Here is a 14336-nt window from a genome sequence, read left to right on the forward strand (position 1 = left end):
AGAGTCTATATAGAGTAGTATTTTAATGATTTTGCCATGCATTGATTGCATTTACAGTACACTGCACAGTGCGCATTCACTAGTGAATGCCGCCGCCTTATAGCCGCCTGGTATAGCCGCCTTGCAGTAGGCCGTAGTCGTACAGCAATATTACTGTGTGACTGTAGGTGAGGTCCGTGAGGGCAATGTGAATGTATTAATTGTAAATAATACCAGACTACTAGCACAAGTACATGAGGTATACTACTAGTAGTCACGTACTGTACAAAACAGTGGCGAAAAATATTTTCCTTTCGTGTTTTGTTGTTTTGCTAAGAATTTCGTATTAAAGATGACTGAGTTGGAGTTGGATAGTGAGATGATTCGACTAACTGTAAAATGACTCCTGCATGACAGCATAACGTTTGCCATACAAGTGCATAATATCTATATAATATTATTATGTTTCCATGGTATTGATAATTGATGTATTGATTTGAAAACTAGAAATAAGCGTATAGGAGTACTAGAGTCAGCAGATTCATCTTGCGAATTCAGTTTAATGGACGACATTCGGCTTAAGTGTTTTGGAAGTCCTGCCGCCGAGTGTCGACGATTGTGCCAAAGTGTGGCATGTGGCAACACTGTAATCATTAAGGTTCCACAGACGGACGAAACGTGGTGCTTGGGATTCATAGAAGACATCGCGGGCGATGAGCTGTACATCAGCTTCCATTGCACAAGAGTGGCTGCCAGATGGTTTCCATCCCACTTGGTTTTTCCCCACATCGTCTATTCTTATCCCCTAAGGGAAAAAAATCTTCTGGTCGCTCTTCGTACCAGCAAAAAGGATCCCTTCGTGTTAAGAGCAGCTGTAGTGCTGTCATGGGTCGGTGGCGGCGGATTGCTCTGTTACGTGGAAACCATTATTGGCTGCACCAGACATTTGGTGCATCATTTACAAATAGTTAAACAGTTGCCGCAAAGAGCTCTGCACGGTGCTACCAGACGCACGGGACTTTATACAAGATACTCCGTGAAGTTACCTGCGGCTGCCCCTGTTAGTATTGCCCCAATTAACTACAGCATTGATGAAAACCGCATACATTACGAAATACAACGTTCGCGCCACGATTTGCAGCACGGTACTGCCGGCAGATACAGCATTCAATTGAGAGGTTGGAACAGATTTTACTTCCATGTGGATAAGGATAATGTAACCATTATATGCTGGGAGTTCGGCGATTGCTTTTGGACCCAACAACTCCTCTCCCTCAGTGTCCACAGGTGTTTAGAAAGCGACGCGTTGCGGATGGACTGGCAGTGGCCAATGCTGTCGAAAAATGGAATGACACACCTGCTCGAATGTATGCATAAGAAACAGCCGTACTTTTCGATTGTTTTATCCGGCTGATTATTTTGAAATTGAAATTAAAAATTTTAAAATTAGTAATCACTTCTGGCATTCAAAAATGTACGGTAACTTCGTGTCGATGTAGTTCATACATACATCCCACATTTATATCCCAATTTCCGTGCACAATGCGTCAGTACAGTATAGTAAAAAGTACCCTATCTGCATCGAGCACAGCGAGATGCCGCAATACTTCTAGTGCAATTTACTAAATTTAGCCTAAATTTAATAACATAGATATGATTTTATTTTGTCTGTCGCCTCAAACGGCTCAAAGCGCGCCAATTAACACGCATCACGGTTTGTACTTTCTTGTACTTGTAGGCTGTTACCAGGCACCGGACTTCCTGTGTATACCCTTGGAAGTTATTGCTCTGGTCTTTGAGTATATGGATATCATCACCCAGACAAGGCTTGAAAGGTACTCGAATGTTTATACATGTAGATGGATGTCTATCGAACTCTATCCTCCTGGATTTAATCTTCGGCATTCCGTTCTCGACGGAAAGGTTTTTACTTGTCACTCCTCTAGAGAACGCCATGTGCAACGTGTTTTTTGGTAACTTTTGGCAGTATGCATGTTACGCTTCATCAAGCACTTACTATAGTGTGAGGAGGACTGGTAACCTACCGTTCTCTCGTTCTTTATTGGGCAAAAGCCATCAATACAATAAAAAGTGCATACGCAGAATACTACGCAAAATGATTCACATTTAAACATTAAAAAAACAACCAAAATCGTTAGCGCTGTCAGTCATTTTAGAACGCATACCCAACGTGCCCAAAACAGCGGCAGCATTTCCTTTACAACAGCTAGGCTAAATCTCTGCTTTAAAATGCGGTAGAGCGTGGCTCTGTCGCGTCGCGAATCCTTCTGCCGACGAAACGAATAAGCTCCGAAAATGCCGGGCCAAAAGTTCCAAAGGTCTCGACCGCAAGGGGATAAAGAAGATATCCCATTCTTTCCACAAAGGCGTATTTACGACGTTTACTGTCTTCGGCCAAGAGCGCAACGCTGCCGGATGCACTCGCGCTTGCCCGCACATGCGATAAGGCTACTGTGTCCCAACATGTAGCGTCCCAAACTAGCGCTTTGCCGTCACGTACAGGACGAGAGTCATGCCGTCTGGTCGTGTATTGTTTATACCGGACAGTCCCAGTGGCTCGCTTTGGCATGGATACCAGCATGTTCCAAAGCCCGCTTTGTTATATCGTTGAGTTCCACATGTCTAGACCATCTTCCTCGGCTGCTGGAACAGGATAGGCCGTGGTGACCATTTGTTTCCACATGGCTTCCGCAGTTCACACAGTCGTGTTCTTCTACAGCTGGAAGTCCAAACCGAAGTGCGATGCCAATACGCACTTCTTCATCCCGCAAGAATGTGCGCAAATTAGGTGCAGGCAAAGCATTTAGCCATGCGCCCGAATCACGGTGTAGCGCAGCTAACAGTACGGCTCTGTTTGCTTCGTCGGTGGTCGTCCGCTTCATTAACAGCACTGCTTGGTCAATCAACGGTCGATCCCATGCGGATTGGAACTTTCTCTGATCCATAGCGGAAGGTTCACAGTTTGTCTCTTCTGACCATCGCAGCACAAGTGGATCAAGTAGTGTCGCTGCTGCAGGGTGGTAGATCATGGAAACTAAGGGAGTAACCGAATACGCCGATGCCAGAAAGGCAGGAAAAACTAGCGCTGTCGTACTCCGTAGCCCCATACCCCCATCCCTGATAGGAAGCGACATCTGGCTCCACTGTGCATCGTTCAAGCGGATGTTAAGGATGGACTGCAAACCGGCACGGACAATGTCGTCCATGGATGTCGTCAACGCCACGTGCTCATAACATCTGCTTGTGCGGAAACCGTAGAGCAGTTTCGGAATCAGTAAACAATTTCGCAGGAGGTACAAGCTGTAATGTGCTGGTATCAATTTGAGTCGCGATATGAAATACTCCAGCTGCAAGGATTTACTGCGTAGGAAAGTCTCGCACGCCGCTGTCGTTAAAGGAGCTCCAAGGAGAGTAAATTCTTCTTCCCTGGAAACGGCCATTTCAGGAAAAGCATTGAGCACCATTTGTACAGCATGTAAACGGTCCGCAGTGAATTTTCCCACGCTGTAAACTTCGCATTTGCTGAGATTAAGCTCTAGTCCCATTCTGAAACCGCGTGCAATGATAAGTCGTATTGCTGCTATAACTTTTTCCGCGAAACCAGCTAAAGTGACATCATCAAGGTAGCCAACTGCTATATCACACTCCAAGTCTTCAAAGAGTGGTAGTGTTGCAAGGCCATAACCAAACGGACCAGCGGGATCGCCTTGTTGCACACCAGTTTCTGAAGACAGCAGGGACGTACCGCAAGCCAGGTGTGACGTATACCGATAGGACTGCCAGAAGTACCGAAAGTACGCAGGGAACTTGTCACGTACAGCAGTCAATAAAACGTCCCGGCGCAATGTATTGAAGGCATTTCTGAAATCGAGCTTTACAATAACGCGCGCGTCCGCATGTGTCGTTTCCACGTAGCTCCGAACAGCATGCGCGGCCGCTTCAGCGCCCCCTCTTACGCCGACGCCGAGTTGCACGGGGGAAAACATTGCGGCTGCTTCTTCAGCGCACCTGTTGCTAACAATCTTGGAAACCAATCGCCGTATCGTGTCCCCTACGGCGATTGGTCTCACTCCTCCATCTTTTTTTCCCAGTGGAATTAAATTAGCGCCGAAAAAATACGGCCTAATATCTTCAGGTATATCCGTCTTGAGAATCATATTTGTCAGATCAGTGAGTGCGAGGCAAAGATCGCTTTGTTGATCGTCCTTGCGATTTAGGAGGTCCTTCAAATGTTGCGGGCGATGGCCAAAAACTCCTGCTGCTGAGCCAGTGGGAAAACTAAAAACGGCAGTCATTACCTCGGCAGGAGAAACAAGTGGTGGTAAGAAGGAGTCATCAGGTGCTGGAGGGAATTGGCAGTCGTTGGGTGCTGGCGGGTGCTTATCTCGTAGTACTTCAATCGTTTCAGCATTGATCTCGGCCAGTTTTTCATCTTCCAGCAGTATCCTAATAGCTCCTTTAATATTAGCATCTTGGAACATGGAGTTTACCGAAGCACGTAGGCTATCTTGTGCGGAAGTATTATTTCTGGCTTGCTCGCGACGGGGCAGAGTATGGCGGTTTGCAAGGGACAGATCTGCCAGGTTCTTTCTAATTACGGAGGTGAGAGATTCCTGCGAAGAGTTTTGGTAGGTGGCAGCGATAAAGCGGTCGGTGCAAACAACAGCAGTGCGGTCCAGGTAGCAGATGAATTCTTGCGCACGCAGTTCTGATCAGATCAGTCAGCACTTGAGCACATTGGCGACGCACCGCTTTAGGCATTCGTTTTGGAATGTGGTATCGGTCGCCTTCCAAGAAGGAACGTAAGGGGTGCTTCTGAGTCCCTCCGGGCGTAGGTAATGGAGGCTGGGCAGAGCAGGAACCCGTCGCGTGCTTGCGCGAACATATCTTCAGATGAGCGGCGAATCCAGCTCCCTGCGTGAAACACTTTTTGCAGTGCGGGCAAGGCTGATCACGAGCCATAAATACTGAGAAAATGGAGAAAGACCAACCTAATGCGTCCTCGGGAAGGCCGGATGCCCAGAAGAATCAGGCCGCCGCGAGCAGCTTCCCATTCCGTGGCACTTTCCCCTTCCGTGGTACAGTGCCACGGTTAGATTCTCCGAAGCCACCCTCGCAGTCAGTAGGAGAAACTCCCTATCGACGCGCTGGGAAATTTAGCGCAAAATATCCATTCAGATTAGAACTACTTGAGTCGTTCCCTTTTCTTATTTGCCTACCGTTTGACGTCATCACTCTCGCATACACGGGAGGGCGGCTGCCATGGACAGATGCGCGTTTTTTACGGTTTTTGTCAGTTTTCTCAGCATATTTCTTTTCTCTTCTATTTCTAGCCCCTCATATTTGGGTTTCTAAATTCAATATGATCTGTTAAAATATCGGAAAGCTTTAGAGGAGAAAGGAACTGAGAATATCTTTAAAAAGGGACAATAAAATCTGTGGGCCTATGGTAAGCAATAGCACACCAGTGCATTCTGTATGCGACAGTGATGACGTAGTGGACCGTTGCAGAGTCGCTTCCCAGTCCTCCACCTATAGTAAGTTCTTGATACTGCATATACGGGATTTTGATGGCCTTAGGGCAGTGTTATCTCTGAAATAAGATACTGGTGAGTGGTGACCTCACAAGTAAACAGTACGTTATTTCTTTTGAATTTAGGAAACCGATGGCCAATTAACGGCGTAGGTTATTTCAACTTCTACCGGTGTTACTGACCTTCTGGCTGCATCATAGCATGTAAGGAAGACGTTCGACTTCCGGGTGTTTCCACCGGTTGCAAACGCAGCTGGCTACGTATAACTTCTACAATGCGCCTGCGCAACTAGGAAGTTTAAGTAGTCTGTAGTACTACTCATATAGATTACGTCGTATCCAATTTTGCTGCTTCAACGGTTCAACGTCGTATACAACGTTTTACATGGCTGTTTTCTCCGGCATATTGTAAGTTCTGCTCCTAGAAGTTTGAAACCAAGACTTTGTAGCCGAATCAGCATGGCCTGAAGTCAGTGCAGAATCTGCATATGAGCTTTATCCGATTTTCTTTATATTAACGGCTAATAACAGTAAGTAATCAAAAAGCTACAACGAAAACACTTCCATTATGTTTTCTGTGTCCGGCAAAGTGCCCATAACACAAAGTGCCTTCCCTCTTTGAATCTGAATTGACAAGCGTTGCGGGAAAAACTTTAGAACGTGGCTGACCGGTAGTCCGAGCCATCCCGCGTCCGATACGGTCCACAAAGCTTTTTGCGCCTTCGCCCATTGGGCCGTATATCTCGAACGCAGCCGGAACAAAATTGTACCTCGGGGTCGGCCAGGCGTGCTTGATGCGCTTAGCTTTTTCTGCACTTTCGACAGCGGAAACGGCGGTGCGGTCGATGTAGGTTGCAGCCAGTGTGTCGATGCGCGTAACGTCGATGGCGAGCGGCTTTCCATGATCCCAGGGTATCAAAGAAGGCACCGTGCCATGACATCTCAGCCGGCCCGCCGTTTTGTTGCGTTATAGTGGCCACGATACGCGTACCCAAGTATGTACTTACTATAGTCTGAGAGTATACACCTATATATAGAAAGTTCTTGGCGTACCTTATTTTTGACCCTTCGACACCATAAAAAATCGGTCACCTTCGACATAAAAACAATTTGACACTTTTTTTTGCTTTTAGATCAGATAACCACATACTCTGTAGGTACACGAATAATCTGGCAGTAATTAAATAAATATTTTTTTTTGTTAATCGTTTTCTAGTGGATCGTTTTGGCTTTAATTTTTCAAAATGTTAATACGAGTATTTTGCGTACAGCGTTTGCGCAGGCGCATAGTATAATACTTTTATACGAATAATTTTTTTCGAATAATTAACAAATATCGAATTTTTGAAAACTTTAATTTAAGAAATGGATGGATGGATCATCGCACGCGCTCTCCGCGCGCACGCGATTTACGTCGGCGCTCGACATGAGGAAAAACCTTCGGTTATTCCAATCCCGTAAATTACAAATGTTAAAGTACGTACAAAATCACGCTGTGGTTGTGTGGTGTGCGAGTGTGGTAGTACCGGTGTTTGCACTTTAACACTTTGACACTCATTTAATTTTTGTTTGGCCACGTCTAATAAATCGTGGCACATGCACATTAATTATTTTTTTGTTACATCGGTACTGTAATATTCTGCAAAAAAAACCCTAATTTTTTTAAATTTGTAAGTACGAGTATGCGTGGAATTAATGGGATCTGATAAACTGGAACATAATGTTCAAGACAATGTAGAATTTATTTCTAGTATTATTTTTATAAGCATTTTCGGATAGCCGTGTATACCAAAATACGAGTACTTATAATTCATTTGTGCTCGGGTTGTATTAGTAGACTTTTCCGGTTTCAGAGTAAATCCATTGTGGACGGATATGCTGGCAGCCTCTCGCAAAGCGGCTATCGTTATTGATTTCGGCATGCGACTGGAGACTGTGTACCGAAGCAACGAAGCGTTCCGCTTGGGCATAATGTTATACCATGCTTTAAAAACGCATGTGCATACACTAGTGATGACGAAGTGGACGCCTGGCCTGAATGTGTATGGACACCACCAAAGCAGCGCGGAAAGCGACATTGCGGTCCTATGCGAATTACTGCGCATAAAGGGCACAAAGAAACTCCGTCGTATCGTAATGCACAAATGCGTGGTAGACTACGAATTCGACTTGTTTCGGCAATGTTTGCTGCGCTGTTTGTCACCATTGATGGACATGTGTGGACACCTTATCCTAATCGATTACGTCATGGACGACGCTCTGTGGCCCTTTGCAATAAACAGGCCATGCCATAATAACAAAGCTCTCTTACTAAGACGTCAACCCCCCTTAAAGCTGGAATTAGTCGTAGCATATTTGCGCTTAGACTGCTCGCAACATTCTGCTGCGACATATAATGAGATATTGTCAACTATTTTACAAGCGCTACCGGAACCATCCGTTGGTGTACGCACTACTGTGGCTTCGATGCTAACTTACTGGCATTCACTCGACTTGGAAGCGAGAGCTGGCTACTGGAAACACCTCCGGGAAGTGCTTCAGTTGTGAGTTTTGGCGGTAGATAATGGTAATGTCCTCGATAATGTACGTTTTGCCTCTGCGTGCGACAGGTACTTACTACTTACTGTTAGATTTTTACAAATATCTGTACTTATGGTTAGTGTTATACTTCTATCTTAAGTCGAGGGACTAGAGTTCAACTGCAAGGACTATAACACATTAACACTTTAGGTGTCCAGTGTGGTTACCGGTGATTTTAGCCGTTTTAATTTCGGTCAAAATTCGCCGTTCACTTCGAACGTCATTCACTTCGGTCAAGCTACATATCGGCCGACACACTCGCGCTTGCACACCAACTCACTCGCAGCTCACATAGTACACTCATCGAAATTGCGAACAAATTAAAACTGCTGATAATGTAGATCTTTTGACACCACAAGAAGTCCTGCTTTAATACGGTACAGTTTGCACTGTATTCATCTGTATTCATTATGCTTAATTAAATTTTTATCTAACAGCCTTAGAACCTTTCCAGCGGCTGTGGACAAATCGGATGTTCGTAGGCATGTGCATAAGAAAACACAGAAAAGCGTACACGTACATACATAAGAAAGAAAGAAGGCCTAACAAAACAAGAAAAAATAAAAAAATATATGGAAGTTTGATTATACACAACTACAAGCAAACGCAAGAAAACATAAGGAAACACAAGAACGCGTTAAAAAACACAAGAAAATATAATAAAATACACAACCACCTAAGAAAACTTACGAAGATTTAAAAAAGCTCAACAAAAGCTGTCGCACAAATAAAAAGGCCGAAACGAGCGGCGGCCCAGTCGAATGCTGGCCGAAGTGAGCATCGGCTGAATATAAAGCAGCCGAAATGGTCGGATGCGGTCCAGACCTACTTTTAATCTTGGATAGTACGTGTAATTATAGTAACGCTATACTGCACCATGGCTTTTTCGTACGAGTAGTTTACGTTTTTTTGATTTTACAAATAATTAGTACTTAAGTAGTTCGTTATTATTATTTATCTTGCAGCACTCAACCTCTGGACTCGGCTAAGCCAGCCATATTGCAGTGGGTAGATGTTCAGTTTACCTCAGCGTCAATGCCGTATTTTACAAAATTAACGCTTATTGGGCTGCACTCAATGTGGTATGTCAGGGGATCGGAATTGCGTCAGGTCATCTGACAAAGCGATCATAGTAGTCTTTTAAACTCTGTCCATGACGATGCTGGCGACCGAGAACCGAATGTGATTTCCGTTTCCTTATCAAGACAACTAGAGTAGCCTGACAAATCACGATGTGGTTATCTTGAGCCCACTGAACCGTTGATGACTGGCTGTTCCAGAAGTTACACGAACCTTGACGTCCACAAAGCCTTAACCTTAATCACGCTACTTAACGGAAGGAATAGAATAATAATGGTTTTGGTTTTGGTTTGGGTTTATTGTTTTAACGTCCCTAGATACAGGGAAATGAAGGAGTTACCTTTATCGGAATCTACAGACAGCCAATGCAAAAGAAAATTAAAAAACAAGATTAAAACATTGGTTATTAAAACATTAAAACTCGAAGTCGACAAGAACTGGTTAAAATTACATTATTACTGGGTGATAATTTTGCTGCATCTTTTATAACTTCATGCTAGGCTTCGGTTATGCCGTGCTGCCTAACGCCAGAGCACTTTTCTAGTTAATTAACTACATCCGTAACAGCCATGACGGCCTTTGCTAAGAAAATTATGTTTGGGCGAACGGGTAAGCCGATTTTGACGCGGTAAAGTGCGCCAGAAACGTCGCAACGAAGCGGGTGATGTTGCGCTATTGCCGACCCGATGCGCCTCAAGGGGGGAGCACGACCCTCAAAAAACAAATTGTTGCCATGGGCCTGCAAGTCTCGGCTTCCGACCTCGCTCCAAACCGGTTAACATAAAGTATAGGCACGCGAGCATCATTTGCACGGCAGATCGGCCCTCTCCACTGTAGGTACAAAGTGGGCCAAGTCTTAAAACTTTTAAAACTTTAAAACCTTTAAAACCTTTAAAACTTTCAAAACTTTCAAAACTGTCAAAACTTTTAAAACTTTAAAACTTTTAAAACTTTTAAAACTTTCAAAACTTTTAAAAATAAAATTAACAATATATAGTTTTGACAGTGATTTTTCGAAAAGTGGTTTTAAGGTTTTAGCAGTTTTTAAAAATAAAATAAATAATATATAGTTTTGACAGTGATTTTTCAAAAAGCGGTTTTAAGGTTTCAGCAGTTTTTAAAAATAAAAATAATAATATATAGTTTTGACAGTGATTTTTCGGAAAGCGGTTTTAAGGTTTTAGCAGTTTTAAAAAATAAAAATAATAATATATAGTTTTGTATGATTTTTCAAAAAGCGGTTTTAAGGTTTTAGCAGTTTTAAAAAATAAAAATAATAATATAGTTTTGACAGTGATTTTTCGGAAAGCGGTTTTAAGGTTTTAGCAGTTTTAAAAAATAAAAATAATAATATATAGTTTTGCCAGTGATTTTTGGAAAAACGGTTTTAAGGTTTTAGCAGTTTTTAAAAAATAAATAATATATAGTTTTGACAGTGATTTTTGAAAAAAGCGGTTTTAAGGTTTTAGCAGTTTTTAAAAAATAAAATTAATAATATATAGTTTTGACAGTGATTTTTTTGAAAAGCGGTTTAAAGGTTTTAGCAGTTTTAAACATAAAACTATTATTAAATAGTTTTGACAGTGATTTGTCGAGAAGTGGTTTTAAGGTTTTAGCAGTTTTTAAAATTAAAAATAATAATATATAGTTTTGATAGTGATTTTGAAAAAAGCGGTTTTAAGGTTTTAGCAGTTTTAAAAATAAAACTATTAATATATAGTTTGACAGTGATTTTTCAAAACGCGGTTTTAAGGTTTTAGCAGTTTTTAAAAATAAAATTAATAATATATAGTTTCGACAGTGATTTTTGAAAAAGCGGTTTCAAGGTTTTAGCAGTTTTTAAAAATAAAATTAATAATATATAGTTTTGACAGTGATTTTTGAAAAAGCGGTTTTAAGGTTTTAGCAGTTTTTAAAAATAAAAATAATAATATATAGTTTTGACAGTGATTTTTCGGAAAGCGGTTTTAAGGAAATTTTAAAAAATAAAAATAATAATATATAGTTTTGCCAGTGATTTTTCAAAAAGCGGTTTTAAGGTTTTAGCAGTTTTAAAAAATAAAAATAATAATATATAGTTTTGACAGTGATTCTTCAAAAAGCGGTTTTAAGGTTTTAGCAGTTTTTAAAAATAAAACTATTAATATATAGTTTTGAAAGTGATTTTTCAAAAAGCGGTTTTAAGGTTTTAGCAGTTTTTAAAAATAAAAAATAATAATATAGTTTACAGTGATTTTTCAAAAGCGGTTTTAAGGTTTTAGCAGTTTTAAAAAAATAAAAATAATAATATATAGTTTTGACAGTGATTTTTCGGAAAAGCGGTTTTAAGGTTTTAGCAGTTTTAAAAATAAAAAATAATATATAGTTTTGCCAGTGATTTTTTGAAAAAAGCGGTTTTAAGGTTTTAGCAGTTTTTAAAAATAAATAATATATAGTTTTGACAGTGATTTTTGAAAAAGCGGTTTTAAGGTTTTAGCAGTTTTTAAAAATAAAATTAATAATATATAGTTTTGACAGTGATTTTTGAAAAAGCGGTTTAAAGGTTTTAGCAGTTTTAAACATAAAACTAAATAGTTTTTGACAGTGATTTGTCGAGAAGTGGTTTTAAGGTTTTAGCAGTTTTTAAAATTAAAAATAATAATATATAGTTTTGATAGTGATTTTTGAAAAAGCGGTTTTAAGGTTTTAGCAGTTTTAAAAAATAAAACTATTAATATATAGTTTTGACAGTGATTTTTCAAAACGCGGTTTTAAGGTTTTAGCAGTTTTTAAAAATAAAATTAATAATATATAGTTTCGACAGTGATTTTTGAAAAAGCGGTTTCAAGGTTTTAGCAGTTTTTAAAAATAAAATTAATAATATATAGTTTTGACAGTGATTTTTGAAAAAGCGGTTTTAAGGTTTTAGCAGTTTTTAAAAAATAAAAATAATAATATAGTTTGACAGTGATTTTCGGAAAGCGGTTTTAAGGAAATTTTAAAAAAATAAAAATAATAATATATAGTTTTTGCCAGTGATTTTCAAAAAGCGGTTTTAAGGTTTTAGCAGTTTTAAAAAATAAAAATAATAATATATAGTTTTGACAGTGATTCTTCAAAAAGCGGTTTTAAGGTTTTAGCAGTTTTTAAAAATAAAACTATTAATATATAGTTTTGAAAGTGATTTTTCAAAAAGCGGTTTTAAGGTTTTAGCAGTTTTTAAAAATAAAAAATAATAATATATAGTTTTGACAGTGATTTTTGAAAAAGCGGTTTTAAGGTTTTAGCAGTTTTTAAAAATAAATAATATATAGTTTTGACAGTGATTTTTGAAAAAGCGGTTTTAAGGTTTTAGCAGTTTTTAAAAATAAAATTAATAATATATAGTTTTGACAGTGATTTTTGAAAAAGCGGTTTAAAGGTTTTAGCAGTTTTTAAACATAAAACTATTATTAAATAGTTTTGACAGTGATTTGTCGAGAAGTGGTTTTAAGGTTTTAGCAGTTTTTAAAATTAAAAATAATAATATATAGTTTTGATAGTGATTTTTGAAAAAGCGGTTTTAAGGTTTTAGCAGTTTTAAAAAATAAAACTATTAATATATAGTTTTGACAGTGATTTTTCAAAACGCGGTTTTAAGGTTTTAGCAGTTTTTAAAAATAAAATTAATAATATATAGTTTCGACAGTGATTTTTGAAAAAGCGGTTTCAAGGTTTTAGCAGTTTTTAAAAATAAAATTAATAATATATAGTTTTGACAGTGATTTTTGAAAAAGCGGTTTTAAGGTTTTAGCAGTTTTTAAAAATAAAAATAATAATATATAGTTTTGACAGTGATTTTTCGGAAAGCGGTTTTAAGGAAATTTTAAAAAATAAAAATAATAATATATAGTTTTGCCAGTGATTTTTCAAAAAGCGGTTTTAAGGTTTTAGCAGTTTTAAAAAAATAAAAATAATAATATATAGTTTTGACAGTGATTCTTCAAAAAGCGGTTTTAAGGTTTAGCAGTTTTTAAAATAAAACTATTAATATATAGTTTTGAAAGTGATTTTTCAAAAAGCGGTTTTAAGGTTTTAGCAGTTTTTAAAAATAAAAAATAATAATATATAGTTTTGCCAGTGATTTTTCAAAAAGCGGTTTTAAGGTTTTAGCAGTTTTAAAAAATAAAAATAATAATATATAGTTTTGACAGTGATTTTTCGGAAAGCGGTTTTAAGGTTTTAGCAGTTTTAAAAATAAAAATAATAATATATAGTTTTACAGTGATTTTGAAAAGCGGTTTTAAGGTTTTAGCAGTTTTTAAAAATAAATAATATATAGTTTTGACAGTGATTTTTGAAAAAGCGGTTTTAAGGTTTTAGCAGTTTTTAAAAATAAAATTAATAATATATAGTTTGACAGTGATTTTTGGAAAAGCGGTTTAAAGGTTTTAGCAGTTTTAAACATAAAACTATTATTAAATAGTTTTGACAGTGATTTGTCGAGAAGTGGTTTTAAGGTTTTAGCAGTTTTTAAAATTAAAATAATAATATATAGTTTTGATAGTGATTTTTTTGAAAAGCGGTTTTAAGGTTTTAGCAGTTTTAAAAATAAAACTATTAATATATAGTTTTGACAGTGATTTTTTCAAAACGCGGTTTTAAGGTTTTAGCAGTTTTAAAAATAAAATTAATAATATATAGTTTCGACAGTGATTTTTGAAAAAGCGGTTTCAAGGTTTTAGCAGTTTTTAAAAATAAAATTAATAATATATAGTTTTGACAGTGATTTTGAAAAAGCGGTTTAAGGTTTTAGCAGTTTTTAAAAAATAAAAATAATAATATATAGTTTTGACAGTGATTTTCGGAAAGCGGTTTTAAGGAAATTTTAAAAATAAAAATAATAATATATAGTTTTGCCAGTGATTTTCAAAAGCGGTTTTAAGGTTTTAGCAGTTTTAAAAAATAAAAATAATAATATATAGTTTTGACAGTGATTCTTCAAAAAGCGGTTTTAAGGTTTTAGCAGTTTTAAAATAAAACTATTAATATATAGTTTTGAAAGTGATTTTCAAAGCGGTTTTAGGTTTTAGCAGTTTTTAAAAATAAAAATAATAATATATAGTTTTGACAGTGATTTTTAAAAAGCGGTTTTAAGATTTTAGCAGGTTTTAATAATAGAATT

General features: G+C 37.9%; 1 protein-coding gene across 4 annotated transcripts; it reads left to right on the top strand.

The window, feature by feature from the left end:
- Nucleotides 1-293: 293 nt before the first annotated feature.
- LOC129583375 (uncharacterized) lies at nt 294-9550 on the top strand. 4 transcript variants are annotated; one of them, XM_055475153.1, is made up of 5 exons: nt 294-1039; nt 1121-1346; nt 1718-1814; nt 7387-8076; nt 9079-9550. In XM_055475153.1, exons 1-5 carry the CDS (start codon nt 542-544, stop codon nt 9230-9232), a joined length of 1665 nt encoding a protein of 554 aa, XP_055331128.1. In that variant the 5' UTR covers nt 294-541; the 3' UTR covers nt 9233-9550. The 4 variants fall into 4 exon arrangements, 3 of the variants coding, with proteins under 3 accessions (XP_055331128.1, XP_055331127.1, XP_055331129.1); XM_055475152.1 differs by having other exon boundaries at nt 297-1346; XR_008689778.1 differs by having other exon boundaries at nt 298-1346; nt 7387-8142.
- Nucleotides 9551-14336: the final 4786 nt, after the last annotated feature.

This window comes from Paramacrobiotus metropolitanus, unplaced genomic scaffold (genome assembly GCF_019649055.1).
Source record: "Paramacrobiotus metropolitanus isolate TYO unplaced genomic scaffold, Prichtersi_v1.0 Parri_scaffold0000010, whole genome shotgun sequence".
NCBI lineage: Eukaryota > Metazoa > Tardigrada > Eutardigrada > Parachela > Macrobiotidae > Paramacrobiotus > Paramacrobiotus metropolitanus.